At 41.2% G+C, this 21,051-nt stretch overlaps 3 protein-coding genes across 6 annotated transcripts in view; 2 read left to right on the forward strand and 1 right to left on the reverse strand.

Annotated features, from left to right (window-relative positions):
• Window positions 1–2,329: 2,329 nt before the first annotated feature.
• Window positions 2,330–21,051, forward strand: part of LOC131425629 (uncharacterized) — a 279,128-nt gene continuing 260,406 nt past the window's right edge. Inside the window, exons 1-8 of one of the 4 annotated variants that reach the window (XM_058587671.1) lie at window positions 2,330–2,786; window positions 2,838–3,085; window positions 11,142–11,204; window positions 11,271–11,399; window positions 11,462–11,751; window positions 11,842–11,907; window positions 12,007–12,666; window positions 12,726–14,131. In XM_058587671.1, coding sequence (XP_058443654.1) covers window positions 3,032–3,085; window positions 11,142–11,204; window positions 11,271–11,399; window positions 11,462–11,751; window positions 11,842–11,907; window positions 12,007–12,666; window positions 12,726–13,257 — 1,794 coding nt within the window. In that variant the 5' untranslated portion in view covers window positions 2,330–2,786; window positions 2,838–3,031 and the 3' untranslated portion in view covers window positions 13,258–14,131. Of the gene's footprint in view, window positions 3,086–11,141; window positions 11,205–11,270; window positions 11,400–11,461; window positions 11,752–11,841; window positions 11,908–12,006; window positions 12,667–12,725; window positions 14,132–21,051 lie in introns of those variants that run through there. The other 3 variants (XM_058587672.1, XR_009229012.1, XM_058587673.1) reach the window with 3 other exon arrangements.
• Window positions 14,292–15,626, reverse strand: LOC131425634 (AH receptor-interacting protein). The gene is made up of 3 exons (XM_058587680.1): window positions 15,525–15,626; window positions 14,837–15,463; window positions 14,292–14,774 (listed from the first exon to the last, which is right to left on the reverse strand). Exons 2-3 carry the CDS (start codon window positions 15,445–15,447, stop codon window positions 14,429–14,431), a joined length of 957 nt encoding a protein of 318 aa, XP_058443663.1. The 5' UTR covers window positions 15,448–15,463; window positions 15,525–15,626; the 3' UTR covers window positions 14,292–14,428.
• LOC131425626 (anoctamin-1) overlaps window positions 19,435–21,051 on the forward strand; it is a 58,432-nt gene continuing 56,815 nt past the window's right edge. The window contains exon 1 of the mRNA XM_058587667.1: window positions 19,435–20,851. The gene's annotated coding sequence lies outside the window, so the exon portion shown is untranslated. The remainder of the gene's footprint in view (window positions 20,852–21,051) is intronic.

Here is a 21,051-nt window from a genome sequence, read left to right on the forward strand (position 1 = left end):
CATATTTCAGTGAGACTTCGTTTTCAATAGGACTCACAACGTTTAAATTAAAATTGTGGACACTCTCGAACTGCTGAGCAAGTTTTTGAGCTTTTTCGCCATTTGTAAGAAGTATTTGTGATTTCCTTCCTTGAGAGCAGGAATTGGTTTCTGAGGTTTCTTAAGAACCTTAGAAAGTTTCCAGAAAGGTTTAGAATATGGTTTAATTTGGCTATTTTAATACAATTCCACTGGACATGCTTAGCATTTAAGTCCCCTATTACGAAAAATTTTGGTCGATATCTTGTGAGTTTTTGCAAATCGCCTTTAAAGAAATTCAATTGTTCGCCGGTGCATTGGAATGGCAAATATGCTCCAGCGATGAAATAAATTCCATGAATGGTTTCAACTTCCATTCCCAAGCTTTCAATAACTTTAGTATTGAAAGAAGGTAAAATTCGATGTTTAATTTGCCGTTGGACAAAAAATGGCTCCAAACTCCACCACCCATACCTGTCAAATCGATGATCCACATAATGTGGTTACTTTTCAATTTGACATTTGGTTTAAGAAAAGTTTCTGTCACAATGGCAATATGAATTTTGTGAACTTTTGAGAAAATTATAAAATTCACCTTCACACGATTTTAAAGATCGAGCATCCAATATAAAATATTCAAATAATTATTTAACATCACTGTTATATTTTAAATTCATTTTAATATTATTTGCAAATTTCCATCCGATTTGAAATGTTTCAAAAAGTGATGAAGTCGTATTCATTCGGATGATCATTTGAAAAAGTTGATCTTGTAGGTAGATCATTTTATTTTCAGTTATATCGCCTAAATCGACTTCATTTAAAGAAGTGAATGGCATTGAAGGAATATTTGTAGGTAGACTGCCATTAGAACTGCCATTTGAAGAAGATTTTTTGGCCGATCTACCTATTAATAAATTGTTTTCGTTAGAAGATGAACTGCAAGGCGTTCCTGTGTTTTGAATATTTACATTATAAGAATTAAGTGGTACATTTCTACCTGTTACACTATCGTAACTGACATTAGAAGAAGATGATGACGGGGTTGATCCACCTGTAAATAAATTGTTTTCGTTAGAAGACGAATTGGAAGGCGTACCTGTTTTTTGTTTTAAATTTGAAGAAATAAGTGCCTTAGAAGAATTAGGCGTGGCATTTGTAACGGTTTTTTGATTTTCAGGTATGTTCTGTAAATTTAAGGTCGTTGATTTGACTTGTTGTCTAAGCGAACGAGCGTTTAAACTTTTTTCCCTGACAGGACATTTCAAATAATTGGATTTATGATTTCCATCGCAATTTGAACACGAAAATTTATCAGTGGTTTCATTCATTGGACAAACGTCTTTCGAATGCGATTTACCACAATTAAAACACCGTATATCCATATGACAATTTTTGGTTCCATGGCCGAAGTCTTGGCAACGACGACATTGCGTTAAGTTCGCGATACGATTATGCCGTTTATAATGTTCCCAATGGATTTTAATGTGGGAAATGAAACGTACTTTTTCTAAAGTTTTCAAATTGTTTACATCACTTCGATTGAAGTGTATTAGGTAAAGTTCATGGGAAATTCCAGAGCGTGGTTTAGAAGTACCATTCGCTCTTTTTTTCATAAGTATTACTTGGGAAGGGGCAAAACCAAGCAATTCTTTTAGTTCATTTTTAATTTCATCAGTACTTTGATCATTTGATAAGCCTTTCAAGACAGCCTTGAAGGCTCTGTCTGATTTTATATCTTATGAATAAAATTGATGAAGTTTCTCGGACAAATATCGGATAAGACGTTTGTAATCTTCCAATTCGTCAACCAAGACTCGACATTCTCCTCTTCGTCCGATTTGAAATGAGACTTTTACTTCCGCGGAACTAAACCTTCATTTCCAAAAGTCTTCGCCACAGATTGATAAGGATAAATGACAACTGAATGACTAGTGCTACGATCCTTCTGATACCAAGAATCCTTCCAGATCGATGTTCGAACTTACAACAACTGGCTCTCGACATTGTTCTATAATTGAATACAGATGAACAAATAGTATATTCAATAAGTATATTATGACGAATGTTTAATGGTGTTAAAGTGACGTGAGTATTCAACGAAAGAGAAAGTAAACAATGAATGGCTCTCAATGATAGTTCGACTCAGACTTTTTCGTGGCTGAGAGCTCTGGCTCCAGACATATTCCAATTGGAATTGTTTGAAATATTTTATTCTTTTAACTGTCGGAATAACAGACTGATTGTCGCGGAATTTCTTCCTCGCGGAGTGACGGGTGGTTCGCATCGTCACGGATGATGTAATGTTCGTGCGGAAACAACAACCCCATCGCAGTACTACTACTGGTCGGCGTTGATCCGCACGCATGCGCCCGATTCATGCTTGAATTCTCACCTCGGAGCAAATTGTGTTCCCACTGTATCACACACAGAAACAATTTGCCAGTCTGGGAGCGTTGTCACTATTCCACCGTTCCAATCGCAAACTTTAACGCAGCTGACAAAGTTCTCGGTCGCATCGGAATCGGTTTCAGTCCTTAGCTCGACTCGGTTAGTGGTGAGAGTGTGGAGCCGTGGAAAAGTATTGCTTAATTTTTGGGGGAGCAACACCCCCATAGAATCGGATCCGCCATACTTTGGATGTGCTGAAAAATAGTTCATAACCGTACGGTTCCACTTCACCGTGCGATAGTAATTTAACCTTCACCTCGCCACCACTGACTGCAACATCATCATCCAAGTGCTAGCAATTGCAATTTATACTAGCTGTGAGTTTCATCCAAGAAAATAAAGTAGAACGTTAAATAACGTTTCGCTAGCTCACGACAGGAAAAAACCTCATTTCCGTTCCATTAGTCCGGGCACTGGTTCGACGAAAGCCATGGAGTACCAACAGGAAAAATCTGACGACATTCGAGGACAGTAGGCTCGTCAGCGGAGAACCCGCAACTATCAAACCCAGAGAAACAGAACGGAGAAATCCGATCTGTAGCCAACACAAAAAAAAAAAAACATGTCGTCACCGCCGGAACAGGAAAGTAACATACCTGTCGATCCTAGAGTGCAGGTAAGATAGACCATCAATTAATATTGGAAACTATTACACGAAACCAGAGAGCGAAAAAAAAAATTTCATACCAACAACACGGTGAACTTTGTTTGATACCCCCACCCTTCTATCCTTTTCTATACGTTGTACAATACTGTCTGGGTGGTGGTGGGTGGAAATGCAGGAAGCGTTGCACCCTCCGCTTGGCCTGCTGTGATTAAATTGTTTCAGCATGGATTTCTATTAGTTTTGACCTGACAGCAGGTTGAAGCGCTGTGATCTGAAGGTTACGAACACATTGATGGAGTTTAGCGAGGATGTTCGAAATCGTTTTTTGATAAGCAAATTGTACATTAAGGTGATTACAAACGAGCCAATCCGATCGTCAGGAAACACTAATCCAATTTCCTAACATTTCTGATTCAGGGTTTTCCGTTTATGGATTCGATCTTCAAGCACTGAGTGTTCGAATTGAATTTTCGTTTTGAAATAAGAAACAAAAAATATCGTTGAAAACTTTCGGTTAAGACATAGTTTTCTTTTTGCTGCACGGTTCGGAAAAATGGTAGAAATGCCAATGCACTCTCAAATCTATATTGGGAATGCTCATAGAAGAATTTTAGCTCTTCGAAGAATTATCTAACTTTTTCCGAGTCATTTATCGATGGAAAAATGCTTTTTAATTAATAGTCGTTTAGTGGTAAGGTTGGTTGGTTTTGTGTTGCGGATTCATAGTTTCGTTTCTGTTGTACGTTTCGTCTTCAAGTGCTGAACAGACTACACACACTGCGGATTTTCGGATTTCAAAAAACAACACAAATTCACAAAAACTTTGAATGAAGAAAATTCCAACTGTTGTGACTATGGTTTTATTCCACAAAAAAGGGTCAAATGTTCCCGCTGATCGGAATTATGAGCGCCTTCCAAAACACTGCACAATCCGTCGACTCCACCAGAAATTACCCTCGAACGATTTGTGTAGGCAGCAAGTGGACAAGTGATACAAAATTATTTTCTGTCTAAGAGTAAACAAAAAGCTTTTCGTGGTTCTATTGTTAAAAAACTTTTGCACCTGTACCTCAATCCATTCGATGAACTCTTCCAGATTTTTTTTTCGTTTGGTTAATAAAAATACACTTACTAAAAACTTTTTGACAGTTAGTTTCATGACAATCAGTTTCCACAGAAGTTCGGTTATTGGAAGATAATTTTACCTTACGGACAGTATGGTTTTTACCGTACTCGGCGACTATTCAGATTTACCGTATGAATTGTATATCTATTTACAAAATTCTGTAATGAAAATTTACGTAAGACTAAACGTCCGATAAAAATTTGCATAATTATTGTAAAAGAAAACTCATGTACCGAAATATCGGTCATTTCTTTAGATTACCGAAATTTCTCGTCAAAAATATTACCGAACAAAGGAATTAAATCTTAGTGTGTACGTTGAACTGATATGCTAGTTAGAAGTTAGTCATCCAAGTGTTGGCCTATTTTGCAAGTAGCATTAACTTACGCCTGCTTATCGATTTATGTTAAACTGCCAAAAGTGAAGAAAACACAAAAATTCTCAAGATATCATATATTTTACGCCAAGTAGGTTCCAATTGTATGCTGAGTGGGAAAAAAACAATGTCTTTCCTGCCAATACATAGCCTTGAAATACTGAAAAGCTTTCAATATATAATGTTAAGGCAAAATTTTGTGTTAGAAACAGCCCAAACAGATCCGGTGCCAGTTTATCGCAATGCAAGGAAATGAAATGCACAGCCGTTTTTTTATTTGAAAAGATGTTCGTTTTATTTATCACTTCCCGCACAGACGTGGCTTTCAGACGGCTGCCAGCGGGCGCAAAATAGCTGGCCATCGTTCTTGTACCTGGCAGCAGACCCTGTCAGCTTAGAGCGAAATCAATCTTCAGTTCATCAACGCCATCGCACGGCATCACATTCAACATATCATGTCAATTGTATGGGTGCGCAGCCCAGCTATTTCGGCGCGGACGAATTTGACATTTCTCTCCCCTGCTTCTATGTATGAGATTCGATGCGGACTCACCTGAGGGCGACATGCCGGCAAAAAAGGATGTTGCCAATGATTTGTTCGGGAAATGTGAGAGCTGGATATCTTGAATATGATGTCTTTGCTGGCAGCCATCACTACCAGACAAATACCATAAACGAGACTATCGTATCCACCTCCTGGTTCCGTTCCGTCGGTTTTAAGGGATATGCTTGCCAATTGTTTGTCATATTGCTGATTACCGAGATGCATTATTTTTTTATTTTGTATTTTTCGGATGGAAATTTTGAAATGAAATAACCAATACGAGTTTTGGTACGAATTTTGCGGTGCCCCGCATTTCATGCTCAAGCTTTTGCCCGCTTGTGAGGAATTCTGGCAACTGGCAGAAGCCTGACTATATTCCGGCTGCTGTCAAAATTACTCAGGCGAAATTGCCTCATTCTCTCACCGGATGTGTCTTGCTAATTTGTTCTTCCTTCTTTTTTTTTTGTTCGACTTCATTTGATGTTCGTCATTCCTGCATATACATACAAAAATAGAAGCGAGTCTTGAGGCCAGGTAAATGAGTTTGAAAGAAGAGTAGTTCGAGAGATGAAGACTTACATATCATGTTTGGTAATAAAAAAGCTATGGTATTATATTATAAATATTACCAGAGGCGCTAAAAATGTAGAACCGAGTCAAAACGGTTCTGCCAGTCTTGTATGGTAATAATCCGTCAGAAACAGACTCTTGTCGGAATACTGACAGAATGCCGGTTAAAAATTCAGGCAGACCTATCCCGTCGTCTAGAAAGAACTGGCCATTTGCTAGTTCTATGTACCCGAAGAACTTAAAGATTTATTTTGAATATTCAGTTATATAAAATTTTTGTTTCGAATTCAACCTAAAATCATCACAAAAACGTGCAAAATCGGTGAAGAAGAAGAAAAAGAAGAAGTAAATGATTGATAACTTGACGCTTTTTTCACTCAATTCTGACGGATTTCGGAACCAATCGGATCCGCTTGTGAGGAATTCTGGCAACCGTCAGAAGACTGGCTGCATTCCAGCTGCTGTCAAAATTACTTGTTCTTACTCTTTCAGTCGTAGACCACGCGGGTCTCTGCTGTATACAGGAGGCGTCTCCATTCAACTCGGTTCATGGCTGTTCGCCACCAGCCTCGGTAGCTGCGAAGGGTCCACAGGTCGCAGGTCACTATCGAGGATCATTTAAACCGGGTTGTTCTCCGATATTCTAACAACATGCCCGGCCCACCAAAACCGCCCGACCTTGGCCGTTTGGACGAGGGTTGGTCCTCCCAGCAACTGGTGCAGTTTCTCCAAGTACCGTCTTCCATCCGCACTCCGCCGAAGATGGTTCGCAACAACTTCCGTTCAAAAACACCTAGTGCGCGTTAATCCTCCGCAAGCATTGTCCAGGACTCGTGCCCGTAGAGGATAACCGGTCTAATCAGTGTTTTGTAGATAGTTAACTTCGTACGACGGCGAATTTTGCTCGATCGAAGCGTCCTGCGCAGTCCGAAGTAAACACGATTTCCTGACAGTATGCGTCTCTGAATTTCTCTGCTGGTGTCATTATCGGCAGTCATCAGTGAGCCCAAGTACACGAACTCGTCGACCATTTCGATTTCATCACCACAAATCAGAACTCGTAATGGGTGGCTGACGTTATCTTCTCTCGAGCCCCTGCCTTTCATGTACTTTGTCTTTGACACATTGATGTCTAATCCGATCCGCTTGGCCTCAGCTTTTAGTCCGATGTACGTATCTTCCATCTTCTCAAAGTTGCGTGCTATAATATCAATATCATCAGCGAAACCAAGTAGCTGGACGGACTTTCTGAAAATCGTGCCACTCGTGTCTATCCTCGCTCTTCTTATCACACCCTCCAAAGCAATGTTGAATAGCAGACACGAAAGGCCATCACCTTGCCGTAGCCATCTGCGAGTTTCGAAGGGACTCGAGTTTATCCCCGATACTCGAACAACGCACATCACTCGATCCATCGTAGCCTTGACCAATCGTATCAGTTTGTCCGGGAATCCGTAGTCGTGCATGATTTTCCATAGCTGTTCTCGATCGATTGTGTCGTAGGCTGATTTGAAATCGATGAATAAGTGATGTGTGGGCACATTGTATTCGCGGCACTTTTGCAACACCTGGCGGATGGCGAACACTTGGTCCGTGGTAGCGCGTTCGCCCATAAATCCTGCCTGATATTGTTCCATGAATTCGTTTGCAATCGGTGAAAGTCGACGGCATAAGATTTGGGAGAGTACCTTGTAGGCGGCGTTCAGCAGAGTTATCGTGCGGTAATTGCAGCAATCCAGCTTATCGCCCTTTTTGTAGATGGGACACACGATTCCTTCCATCCATTCCTCCGGTAAAATCTCGTCCTCCCAGATCTTGGTAACGACCCAGTGCAGTGCTTTCACTAGTGCATTACCACCGTGTTTTAGTAGCTCGCTTGGTAGTTGGTCAACGCCAGCGGCTTTATTATTTTGTCGTGAATACGACTTACTTTACTATGGGGTGCCTTTTCAAAATTAGCCATATGGAAGAATGGGCAGAACTTAATCGTGAATATCTCGACTTGTATTAATGGTAGCAACATAATTCTTTCACCATTTCATCAAAAATATGATCAGGAATTTAGGATAATATTTTGAACAGTGTGAGATAATCACAAACAACTCAAAAATTAAGTTTTCTCAAAATTTCAAAATAATGTGGAAAACTCTTTACTTTCGCTTGGGTTTTTCGCGCAAGGACGACGATTTTGAGGTAGTCAGGCACATATCTTCAACTGAATGCGTATAAAAGGGGAACCGTGGTGAAAATCGATCATTTCTTTTCGTGCGTTCGATGGAAGCAGACGTCGTGGGAGTTAAACCTTCAACCAGCAGCGACGGAGAGAGCGCCTTCTGCGTGGTTAAAACCTCAAACGCTCAGTTAGCAACTTTCATTTGCTTGCTGGCCTTCAAGGCGAGCAGACTGCCATCGCGAGAGTTAAACCATCAACCAGCAGCGACGGAGAGAGTGCCTTCTGCGTGGTTAAAACCTCAAACGCTCAGGTAGCAACTTTCATTCGCTTGCTGGCCTTCAAGGCGAGCAGACTGCCATCGCGAGAGTTAAACCATCAACCAGCAGCGACGGAGAGAGCGCCTTCTGCGTGGTTAAATCCTCAAACGCTCAGGTAGCAACTTTCATTTGCTTGCTGGCCTTCAAGGCGAGCAGACTGCCATCGCGAGAGTTAAACCATCAACCAGCAGCGACGGAGAGAGCGCCTTCTGCGTGGTTAAATCCTCAAACGCTCAGGTAGCAACTTTCATTCGCTTGCTGGCCATCAAGGCGAGAAGACTGCTATCGCGGGAGTCAAACCAGCAGCGACGGAGAGAGCACCTGCCATCATTTGGTTTTCGGTAGTCGTAACGAGAAGTTCAATTTTCAGATTTTAGTTCCGCAATATAGGTTTAGAATTCAGAGCCTGCGTGCTGAAACTGGATTCTGGAACTGTATTCCGGAACTAATTTGAGTTTCGAAATTGCAATTCTAGAATTGAAACTGGATTCTGAGTCTGTTATTGGTTCTAAATTTAGTTCTTGAACTCAGGATCCTGTTCTTCATTCCAGACTTCTTCTATTCGGTTCTTTTTAGATCCATAATAATACTCCTACAGAATTATGCAGAAATTTACTTTACTGTACTCTATAAAACCCATTCTGGTAGTCATGGCGAAAAATCGTCTTCATGTTTTAGAGCTTAGTTCTGGAATATGGGTTTAGAATTTAGTCTGCGTGCTGAACTAACTCAAATCGTCACCATTTTTTTATTATAAAGAACTATACTCCTTATTTTATAATATTTAATTGTGTTTCAGAATGTTGAATGTAACTAATCTGTAATTTAGTCAGGCGCATCGTTTAAATTTCTAGTAATGAAAGAGGGGAAAGTTGCACAATTCAAACAATCGATGAACTACCAATTCGAATTCGGAAGCATAAATAAAGCGTGTCATATTCGTATTCACGACATCCAGTTATGTCTCTGACATTACACACCCGTACTTTTTTTCAACCGGCTCACCATCTCCTCGACTTTTTGGAGGTCTGGTACCGGCAATCTATCGTCCTCCACACTTTCGTATTCCGCCACATCGCCATTGAGGTGCTCGTCGAAATACTGCCGCCACCTCTCGATCACCTCCCAGTCGTTCGTGAGAAGATCCCCGTTGGTGTCCTTGCACATATCGGCCTGTGGCACATGGCCTCTGCGCGAACGGTTCACCTTCTCGTAGAACTTCCTTGTGTCATTAGCACGGAACAGCTGTTCCATCGCTTCGCGATCGCGATCTTCCTGTTTGTGCTTTTTTCAACGGGATACCGAGTTTAGTCTGTTCCGCGCCTGTCTGTATCGCTCCTCATTTGCTCTCGTCCGGTGTTACAGCTTGCTCGCCCAAGCTGCATTCTTCTCATTCTCGGTACATTGCCTCCCTTTCCACCGGGGCATTCATGCCACCGATGACAATTTTACGTCTCTACGTGGGCAGCCGTCATATGCTTGTTCCAGCTGCACGTAGAACGCTTCTTTCTCGTCATCGGGTCTCCCTTCGTGTGGGCAGTGCACGTTAATTATGCTGTAATTGAAAAAACCTTTAATTCTCAACTTACACATCCTAGCGTTGATCGGCTACCACCCAATCACTCGCTAACGCATCTTGCCCAGCACTATAAAGCCAGTTCCCAGCTCGTTCGTTGTGCCACAGCTTTGGTAAAAGGTAGCCGCTCGATGTCCGCTTTTCCACACCTTCTGTCCCATCCAACAAAGCTTCTGCAGCGCTACGACGTCGAAGCTGCGAGGATTTAGTCCTGTCGCAACCTGCGAAACTTAGCGACTTGCAATTCCATGTTCCAAGTTTCCAATCGTAGTCCTTATTTCGTCGCGTGGGTCTATGCCGATTGTTCCGGGTCGTATTCTCTCCTGTATTATTCGTAATAAATGTTTTATGGGCGGCTTATTAGGCCTACGTCAACCCCCTGTCCGCCGGAGGATCATCGTGCCTTCATAAAATAAGCGAATATCCCATGACATTTATAATGTCACTGTTAATCGGGTTGATCGAGTACCCCACTTAGGCAAAAATTATAGCACTAAACCGATCGGGCAGTGAAAAATCGAGCAGTCGAGTAAGAATTCATTACTTATTCCGTCATTTCGATAATGTGGGCATGCGCAACTAAAACAGTCAGTGAAAACGCGCGGGTTACTAGATGACGGGCGAATATTTTATGTCATTTTTGCATTGACAGCTGTCATTGAAACGGTCCTGGCAGTTGTCTTGTGCCTATGGTGGAATTCAGTTTAAAATTAGCACAAAAACATGCAAACATCGTCATCGTCAAACTAGTCACAACTAAGCTACCGTAACAAAAATTGTTACTAGGAGTTGTTGATATTACATAACTCAGTATACCATATTAGCTAACCTTCGCATCGCCCACGTTCCCTCTAGCATTGCTAAATTTGGAAACTAGACAGACTTCGCAACCGAGTACAAACCCATTATTACATGACTGATTCTACGATTCTTCTGACATTAACACCCTATCCATTGAACATTGAACCGGAGACCTAAATGCTCCACTGTAGGCAGTGTCCCGAGTTGGCGGTTCAATGCATAGGGTGCTGGTTTTACAAGCCTGTTATCGTACCTTCGAGCCCCGACCTGGAAGTATTCCTGTTTCACGGCAAACTGCGCTTAAGGTGTTACTAGGTTTATTTCTTTATATCCCAATCTAACCTAACCTTACCTCTTTCAATTTTATGGACTCAGACTTTCGATATTCCGAAGGCTTAGTTTTGTTCCTTAAAGTTATAGAATAATAAATTCAAGCTCAGCTAACAGAGTAATAAGTATACTATGATCAGGTTTCATTACATGGAAAAATGTCAAATTCTGCTCGTCAAATCTGCATCAAAACTACCCAGACTGTTGCTATAGATCTTTATTATAATCGCACTGTACTTCTTTCATTCAAAGATCGAACTCGAGAAGCTGAATGAAGCCACGGACTACATCAACAAGTATGAAGTGGAACTGGATGTAAGCCTGACTAGTAAATCACCTGTTGGAAACTAAAAATCTAATCGACTTATTTTCCTCCTCAAGGAAGCCCGAAATGAGTTCCGAGAGATACTCAAAGAGAGCATGGAAAAGATCAAAGCGGTCGCGAAGAAACTGGGCAACTCGATCGAAACCGCCAAACCGTACTATGAAGCCAGGCTGTACGCTGCACAGGTAAGATTCCGGTTGCTACGTTGCTTTCCATTTCGTTGATCCGATCTTCACACTTTACACAGTTGACCAAGGAAACGCAACAATCCGTGCTGAACTTCGACAAGGCGAAATCGGTGCATGCGGCGGCCAAGGAAATGGTATTCCTAGCCGAACAAGGTCTCGGCGAGAAGTCAACGCTGGATACGGCCTGCCAGGAGATGCTCAGTCATGCGACCACCCGCGTCAACGAGTCCCAGAATGAGTGCACGGAGATGCGGAATGTGCTGCGGATCAGTGAACTGAAGCTGGAAGTTGCGAACAACCGAGTTACTAAACTGCACTCGCAGTTCAAGGGAGCGATCCGGGCGTCTAGGTAGGACTGGTCCGACGTGTTTTCTAGCGAGATTGTTTGATTTTAGTTGACTTTTTCGGTTTTGGTTTTGACCTATTCGGTGTTTTGTAGTATGGCTGTTCGCAGAAACCTGTTACTGATGAATTTGCTAGTTTATCAAAATGAGTTATTGTTTTTGTAAGTATGTACTTGGCTTGTATGGCTATTCATCATTCGTATTTTTAGTTAGAAGAATACCGTTTTCGATGGTAAATACTACAGTAGAATTATTTTCAGACCATACTACGAGTTGCGAGCTAACTACAATGCTCTGCTGCTAGAGCACAAACAGAAGGTGCTGGACCTGGAGGCCAAGGTTTCGGAAGCCAAAATGACCTACAATGAGGCACTAACCAATCTGGAGAGGATTTCGGAGGAAATCCATCAACAGCGCAAGATTCGTACCAACAGCATCGACGAGGACGCTTCCTCCTCTTCGTCGTCGACCAATCAGCTACGGAGCACGACCACGTTGCCGGGACAGATGCAGCTGTACAGCAAATCTCCACCTGCTGCGAGGATCGAGTGCAATGATGAATATCTGGAGTTTCCTGCCAAGCTGGGCCTGAAATCTAGTCCACTCAAGCAAAAGTATCTGGACAAACTGGACTGTCCTCATTTGTTGCGGGATTTCGTCCGGAAGACCAGTCCCAGTGCGGAAAGTGACTCCGATAACAACTATCTTTTCTCACCGAATCGGACGATCGATGACATCACCAACATGTCCTCGGAAGACATTGAACAATGGACGGAGATTCGATTGTCGCACTCGAACAGCACAAGTTCGGAGTATTCGCAGCGAAACTCGCCACTGGATGATGATGGTGGCAATATACTACCGGAGGTGGTTTCCGATTCAACCGAAACGGACACCGACGACACTAACTCGGGACCAAGGTAAGAATAGTTTGTCGTAGCGAGAGGAATGAGAAATCCTAATGTTCTGATTACAACAGAGTCAAAGCACGCATCATCAAGATGGAAATCTACGATGACAGCGCCAATCAAAACGCCTCCGCCAAGCGGAACGAAGGCATCGCTGGATGGATCACTGGTCGTACGATCGGTCGGTCGGCATCCATTTCGATGGGAGGATGTTCGCCGGTAACGAGAGATTCCAGTTGCGGTGCAACAGAGGGAACCAGTTCCGGTAGACGCCAGAGTCTGGACATCATCATCGATACCGGTGATCGGGTGAAGGATGCTTTTACCCAAGGCATTCAACGGATCGGACGAACGCTGGAACGACGGAACAGTGAATCGGAACTCGGCCGGGATGGTGATTCCACCGGTGGCAATGGGTTTCCTGGCAGTGGCGGAGGGAGTAATGGTACGGGGAGCAATTCTGGAACGGGGAGTGATTTTTTTCTCTTCCAACGCTCGTCGGATTCTGCGCGGGATGGCCTCTCGGATGAACAGGTGGAGAACCTTCTTCTAGGCCAGGACTGTACGGACCTATTTCAGAATGTCGTCAACTTGTCGAAGTAGGTCATAGGCGCGGTCACCACGAATTCTGTCGAGCGGCGGTATCTGGTTTTCTGTGATTTTAATGAGAGCGGGGCCATCAAGGAAGAGGCATGGCTGGCAATCAGCTAGAAACTATACACTTATTAAGCAATTATTCACGGTAGAAAAGTAGTGTTCCAAAAATTTGTAGACTTAGAAACCATACCCAATGCGGACAATGTTTTTTGGATGACGGATTATAGGGGGAGTATAAACATTGAGAGAACGATCGATGGGGTGATGACATCGCACCTAGCCAATGGGTTCAATCGGTTTTCCCTACGCAATTCTAGTGCCATTTGTGATGACTTAATAATCCAAAACAAACCATATCAACATACTCGAAAGGAGTATGATAGATTTTCAAAAAAAAAGAACGGTGAAACGTATTTTTAATGTAACTTCTGGGAAGTTGGAACCAATAGATGAACTTCAGATGTACTAACAATTGGAAAGCAGTTTTAGCCTACTATTAGTCCCGCAGATATTTGCAATGGCGTCACTCTATCGATTAGCTCTTTCATAAAATTGTTAAATATGTAAAACTTACATGCTGATGTGGGATGGGTCAAAAGAAAAACTATTCCTATAAATTGCATTTGTTGACAGATGGTATTGAATCGCTGTAACCGTAGGACCTAGCTGCCCCTTAGAATACATGTCATAAATAAATAAATAAATAAACAAAACCAAACTGCTGCTTACATGACACATATTACGCATTATGTTGACTGTGTATGAACAGAACAAAAAAATAAACAACAAGATTTCGTAGTGAAGCATGAAAGTTATTGTATGGATATTATTACAACCAAAACATATTGTGAGAAATAAAGCAATTTTAGCTGTCAAACAATGGGCTTTTTGATTGCAAATTTTTCACGGTTTTTTCTGGAATACTTACTCTTGTTTCTCAATAATGCTATTACCTATTTGTTTATAAGAAAACGCTCTGATCCGATGCTCATTTCGGTAGGTTTAGATCCAGTAAAACTTCGTGTGGAAATTTTGCTCATTTCATCCGTTATTTTCTAGCACAAATATATACAAACATTTATATTGATCTAAATGCAACAACCATACATTTCACAGAGTCTCACGGCACATTACAAAACCATTTGTACGAATTAAACTGTAAAGTCCCACTTAGAACTTAGAACATTCTCTGAAACTTCTGCTTATCTTCCACGTCTTTTTTTCGTATCAGTTCCTGTAAGTTTTTCAACTCTTTACTAACGGTGGTGGCAAGCGCCGGATCCAGTTCGGCCGCTCGTTCAAAATCCCTCTGCGCCTCGCGGGGATTCCAAGCACCGACGTGTGCCTTAGCTCTGCGGAATAGCGCCTTCACGTTGCCTTTGTCGTATTTGTCCAGCACCTCACTGCAGTGTAGGATCACTGCGTAGTAATCGTGCTCTAACAGTTTGCATTGGGAAAAGTTCAGCAGTAAGGGAACCTTGATCTTTGCCAATTCCAACCATTCCGTGTCGTTCGGTTTTTCCCTATTGTTATGAAAAGTAACCAAAAATCAAAATTCTGAAATGTTCAAACGTTTATAACTTACTTCAACATCAGCTGTTCCACCAGTCCCGTCGCATAGGAATATGCATCTACCGCCCCGGAAAAATCCTTTCTGGCGTAGCATTCATTACCCTTTTCTCTCAGCTTTCCGACCTGTTCCAACTTTTCGTCGTCATTCAGCTGCCACGATTCCTTCTGGTACTCTTCCGGACTTTCGATCGATAAAATCTCCAGCACAAACTCCAGATCCTGCGGATTGTTGAAAATTTCATCGAGATCCTTATAGCCGATGCCTTCGTTCTGAATGGTCATCCCGCAGCAATGTTTTCGTTGATCGGCCGGTTTCAGCGAGTCTCGGATCGTTTTCGATACGAACGGGTACTGCTGTACGAGGGACCGATCGCATCGAAAGCGGGCCACCTCGTGCAGAGCCATTCTCTGGACGCAAACTTCCCACACTTCCAGTTTGAACTTTTTCCCCAGCACCAGCTCCATCGGTTTGTTCAGTTTGCGACTGTCATCTAGGACCGTGCCGTCCAGTTTCTTCGTTTGATAGTGGAATCGAACTTTGGTTCCGTCCTGGAATGGTACCACTTTGTTTCCTGCATGCAGTGTTTCTTTCACGATTTTGGCATCATCCACATTCGGATCCATGTTTCCCAGCTATGAACTGATGAGATGCAAAAATTAGGTCAATCGGATCAATACTTTTGTCTGTTGGTTGTCCTTGCCAAGCGAATAGTTCGTCGCACTTTGAACAAGCTACTGTTTTTCAATGAAAATATTATCACATGAACTGACAGGTGATTGTTTACCACCCCTTTTTGGCCACCCAATTTGGAGCAGTATTTCATGCGGAGAAACTCAACTCACACAGCCATACACATTGACAGTCTGCCGTGAGAGATACTGCACCGAATTGTGAGTGATGAGCTAATGAACAGTGAGAAAATATGACTGCTTAGGTCAAATCAGTCCCTTTTAATCGAGTTTTTGGTTAGTTGGGTAATGTCAAAGACATCATCATATTAACAAGATATCCAGCTCTCACATTTCCCGGACAAATCATTGGCAACATCCTTTTTTGCGAGCATGTCGCCCTCAGGTGATTCCGCATCGAGTCTCATACTTAGAAGTAGGCAGACCCTGTCAGCTTGGAGCGAAATCAATCTTCAGTTCAACAACGCCATCGCACGGCATCACATTCAACATATCATGTCAATTGTATGGGTGCGCATCCATGCTATTTTGGCGCGCACGACTTGACATTTCTCTCCCCTACTTCTATGTATGAGATTCGATGCGGACTCAGCTGAGGGCGACGTGCTCGCAAAAAAGGATGTTGCCAATGATTTGTTCGGGAAATGTGAGAGCTGGATATCTTGTTAATATGGTGTCTTTGATACAATCCTGTAATGTTTTGCTTTGTTTCTTTTTTTTTATTGTTGTCAATATTGTGAGCAGGGTTACCAGTTACGTAAATATTTCAATTTGCTCAAAGGATAAACATTGTTGACGTGAATACGTCTTACTTTACTTTGGAGCGCTTTGGTAAAATTCACTCTGTTAAAGAATGGGTTGGACTTAAATGCAAATATCTGGAGTTGTATTAAAAGACTTTAGTATAAGTGACCGGACATGAGATCACACTAGTTCAGTTCTCCTTGATAGTCAGAGAGATACTCGTGCACCTCAAGTGCTCTATATTTTATAAATGTATAGGGTAACAGAGGTATTTTGGCCACTTCATATATTTTGGCCCACCTAACAAACTTTATCGATTTTATCGGATTTAATCGATGTTAAGTAACTCATGTTACATAAATTTGAAGGTGAACACATTAAATTACCTATTGCGGAAGGGTTTTTCAAAGATATTACAACATTTGGTGGATATTTATTAAAAGTGGGCCAAAATAAAATCAATCCTAAAGTGGGCCAAAATACCTCTGTTACCCTAATTAACAGATAAATTCGTTATAATAAACAGTATCGTAACAAGTTCAGTAACGCCATCGCACGGCATCACATTCAACAATGGTATAATTCAACATATTCAATTGCGTAGCATAAAACATCAAACACTGAGGTCGCACTCACGTTCGCTTTTGACCTGTTGCATTCTCAACCAGCAACAGAAACAACAGATTGTCAGCAATCGCGCTTCGAATTCAGAGCCACCTAGTCCACCTGGAATCTGAACTGAATTTTAGATTTAAAATTTGGTTTCAGAATTCAGTTCCAAAATTTAGTTCCAGGTTTAAAACTAAGACTCTCGAACTGAATCCTAATTCTGGAGACTGGAATTAGATTTCTGGAATTGGTTTCTTGACTTGACTTTGAAACTGACTTAGTTTCTTAATTTATGTCTCGAATCCGAGTCCTAAAATTTGATTCAGGACTTCAACTACAGAATTCTGGAACAAAATTCAGGATATGATTAAACCACAGACTAACAGACAGGACACTCAAATTAGATTCTTCAATCATTTTAACGGTCATTTCGAATATTCCTTTATTTGGGACAGTACTCACATGTGTCATGATGGCGCCACGTTACTCTATCAAAAACATCCTGTCTGTCATCTAGACTTTGTTTATTTTTTTCATTTACCAACAGAGTTGCCATTCATACAGAATTACCTGTAATGTATTGATTTGTTTACGTCCATGCGAATTTCATGCAGGATACAGATTTAATACATATTGCCAAAACTATACACATAATTGTGCCTACTTCTCATCCTCCAACGCAATACAAAATCGAACCCGTTTTGTTACAATATTTACTTGCTTCTGGTCTGCCGCCACTTAATTTCGGGTGAAAACTACCAACACAATAAAAATAGTCTAGATGAACAACGCTGAGTCAAATAAATGGTTATCTTCCAACATCGCGAAAAAGTTGAATATATTATCAACGTAATCCAATAATTTATTGCGACTATTCATTTTCAAATATTTGGATGAAATCAGGCATCCCTGCAAGCAGCTGATCGGTGTTGACAAACGAGGGGAAACCAACTAGTAAAAAAAACTTGTACATAACACAAGGGATGTACAGATAGTAAATAGTTCGCGCAGTACAATATAGGTGGAACTAGTGCATCACGAAAAATTATTTTTATAAGAATTTACTCATACTGTCATGTCTGTTAGTCTGTGATTAAACTAAATTTGATTTGAATTTCAAAGTTGAATTTTAGAACTGAATTCTGAACCAAAACTAAAGTCTCGGTAACCTTAAATTTGGTAAACGTCAGTTATCACCGAAATCTTCCAGAAATTGAAGGTAAACTAAGAATTCGTTTTTTAAACTGTAAACATTAAGTTAATCAATCACATAAAAAATATGAATTTTACAGGTGACATAATTCTATAAACGATACAATTCTTAACTACTCAACTTTTCAAATGACGCAATATTCCCATCGTACAGAATTTTACAGGCTCCGAGTGGCACTTGGCTACCAAGTGTCGCTGTATGGTCTTATATATTTATGTTATTCATCAAGCAGATATGTGATCTGATGGTTTTTGGTTCGAGTCGCGCAGTATGGACATCGATCTTTGTTTTTTATTTGATTCTTTATAGGTTCTTGTTTACATGTTGTTGAATTTTTAGCTTATCCCATAATAACTTTCCGACAGAGAAAGAAGGATTTGCATTCTATAAACAATTAACAATAATTTGTAATTATTATACTTACTGAATAGTAGAATCTCACGTTCTCCTTTTGGACTAATTCCAATTTGTCTAATGACCACATTTCTTCGAAATTTTTCGTGCCAAGCAAAAAAGTTAAAAAGCAAATGATAGTCGTTTGGATAATTTCTGCAAAAGCTTATACATGTTACGAAATTTCGGCAAACGCATTTATCGATTTCGGGATAATTGTTAATCACTGATGAGTTAGCACAAGATTTTGCTTCTCCAAAAAATCAGTAAAATAACTAAACGAATCTCGGGAAACATGATATTGAATACTGAATTACACCGAGCTCGAGAATTGGTTTTAAGTGTGTAGAATTATCTGAAATCTTGATCTGGTTTCCGAACCTAAATTTTGTAACTGAATTCTGCGCCTGTTTCTGGTTACGAATTTAACTTTTAAATCGATGCATTTGAAAAATTTTCTTTTCCATTCTAAATATTTCAATGCCTCTAATCAGTATCAAACAGATATACTTCCGTAAATTTGATCTACGTTAGTTTGTTGTTTCAAATTAGAAAAAAAGTAAGAGAATGTTTTCCACTTTCAATTGAAAACAACAATTTTTTAACAAAACTTGTAAATTTGATATCAAATCATTAGTTGCAATATCTGTACAAAACATAAAATAAGTAAGTGTGAAAGGATTTCATTAAAACGTGACATTCTAGTCCATGGAAAACACGTTCGCTCCCAGTGTGCACTACTAATTGAGGTGATTTAAATTCCCACGGAACTCACTGTTTTCTCACCAAAAGAGTAACGCTGCTGCCGTTTTACTGTTACCGAATGAATGTTTAATGAATTACCGAGTCACGACCAGATATCACACAAATACCATTACATTTCTCTCAAAGCACGAGTAAATCATTGGAAACAGCTGATTTTGACAGTTGGCTCTTTGGTTCAGCTCGCGCGGTTGATGCGACGTTGATGCTTTAGTAGCGATAGTGTGTTTATTTCAAAGAGAAATTGTTCCTATTCGATTAGAATTAACCATGAAATTCGAATCCATCTATCTGGTGGCCAACCTGGCAGAATATGACTTTACCAACGTGATCCTGCTGGCGGACGATGTGAACGCAATCGTAACGGTACTGGTGACGGCAACCGACCAGCAGTGTTCGGAGTGCTGTGAAAAGATGCTCTTCCTGGGACACCTGCTGGCACGGGCTCTGGAGGCAAGCCGTGACGTTGTGAAGAATTTCGGTGAACTGGAAGAACTGTTGCGAATTAATTGGAGTAACGACGACCGGACTGCCGCCGAACAGACAAAGTGGCAACTAGTGCACGAGGTCACCGCCAGTGGAGTGGTCAATTGGGTTGCGAAAAGAATTCTGCTAGCCAAAGGTGGTGAACGTTGTCTGGCGATTGTGAAAGAGTTCTATAAGAAGTTTTACAGTAAACAGGATTTTAAAAAAGTGATTTGTGAAACGAGAATGGAAACGGTTTGGCGGAGGGGTGCTACGGATTATTTGAAGGTAAAAGCGGATGCGGATCCAGAGGTTGGGAGGTTTTTGAAAGCCTTGGAAAAAGTTGAAGATTTTCGTGATCAGGATCCGAAGGTGATTATCGAGAAGGCTTTCGAGTGGGATCTGCCTTCGTTGGTTCTTCTGTCAAGCGCTGGTTCCATCGGTGAAGAGTTCTTGTGCAAAGTGTTAGCCGGTATGGCAGTTCACATGCAAGCTGGGACTGAAGAATATCTACAACAACAACTTTTGTCCCTGAGAAAGATTGCCAAAGATTTAGGATCCATGGAAGAATATCAGAATCTCATGGAATTTCAACCGTTTTACGAAGTAAATGTTGAACTTTTGAAAATCCACCACCAGAAATTGCAACGGAAGGGACTTTTGTATGATTCCAACACCATCCTGTTGTGCCATCTGATTTACGGTAAATCTCAGAAAGGACAATTCCTGCAGGACTTTCTGAATGAAAAGTTTCTCGGTGGCCCAAACAATTTGGAACTTATTCTAGCGGAGCTGCAGAACTTCAGATGATACATACCGTTTCTGGTGTCGCACACACGGACGATTTGCCGGTGACTCCACAAATACCACACAAACTGGAGAGAATAGTTCATTTGTTGCGTGAATGGGAAAACAAGTCAAATCGGTCGACTGGAGAAGCAGTCATCATCGTCGTCGTAGTCGTCGTCGTCGTCGCCATCATCAGCAAATTCTATTCGTGCGTGCGATTGGGACCGAAGTTCGCGGAGTGACGGTAGTGAAAAAAAACGTAAATAGTCGGATGATATCTTATCAATATTGTATCGGTTTGTTGGTAGCCTAGAACCTAACAATTGGAACAACCGGTGAAAGCGGGATTTTCAACTCAGTAAGGTAGGTAATCTCATTTTTTTTTCGTTTTCTCGTTCGCTACTTAGTTCAACCTTCTGCGGACCGGTTTGAAGCAGGTCCCCTTCCCCTTCTGGTGACGATCAGATCTATTTTTAGTATCCCCATCTAAAATTACCCTTCTCGGTTGGTGGAAATTGACTCTGAGGAGAACAAATAATTTGGAACTAATCTGTCGTACTTCC

Source organism: Malaya genurostris, chromosome 1 (genome assembly GCF_030247185.1).
Source record: "Malaya genurostris strain Urasoe2022 chromosome 1, Malgen_1.1, whole genome shotgun sequence".
NCBI lineage: Eukaryota > Metazoa > Arthropoda > Insecta > Diptera > Culicidae > Malaya > Malaya genurostris.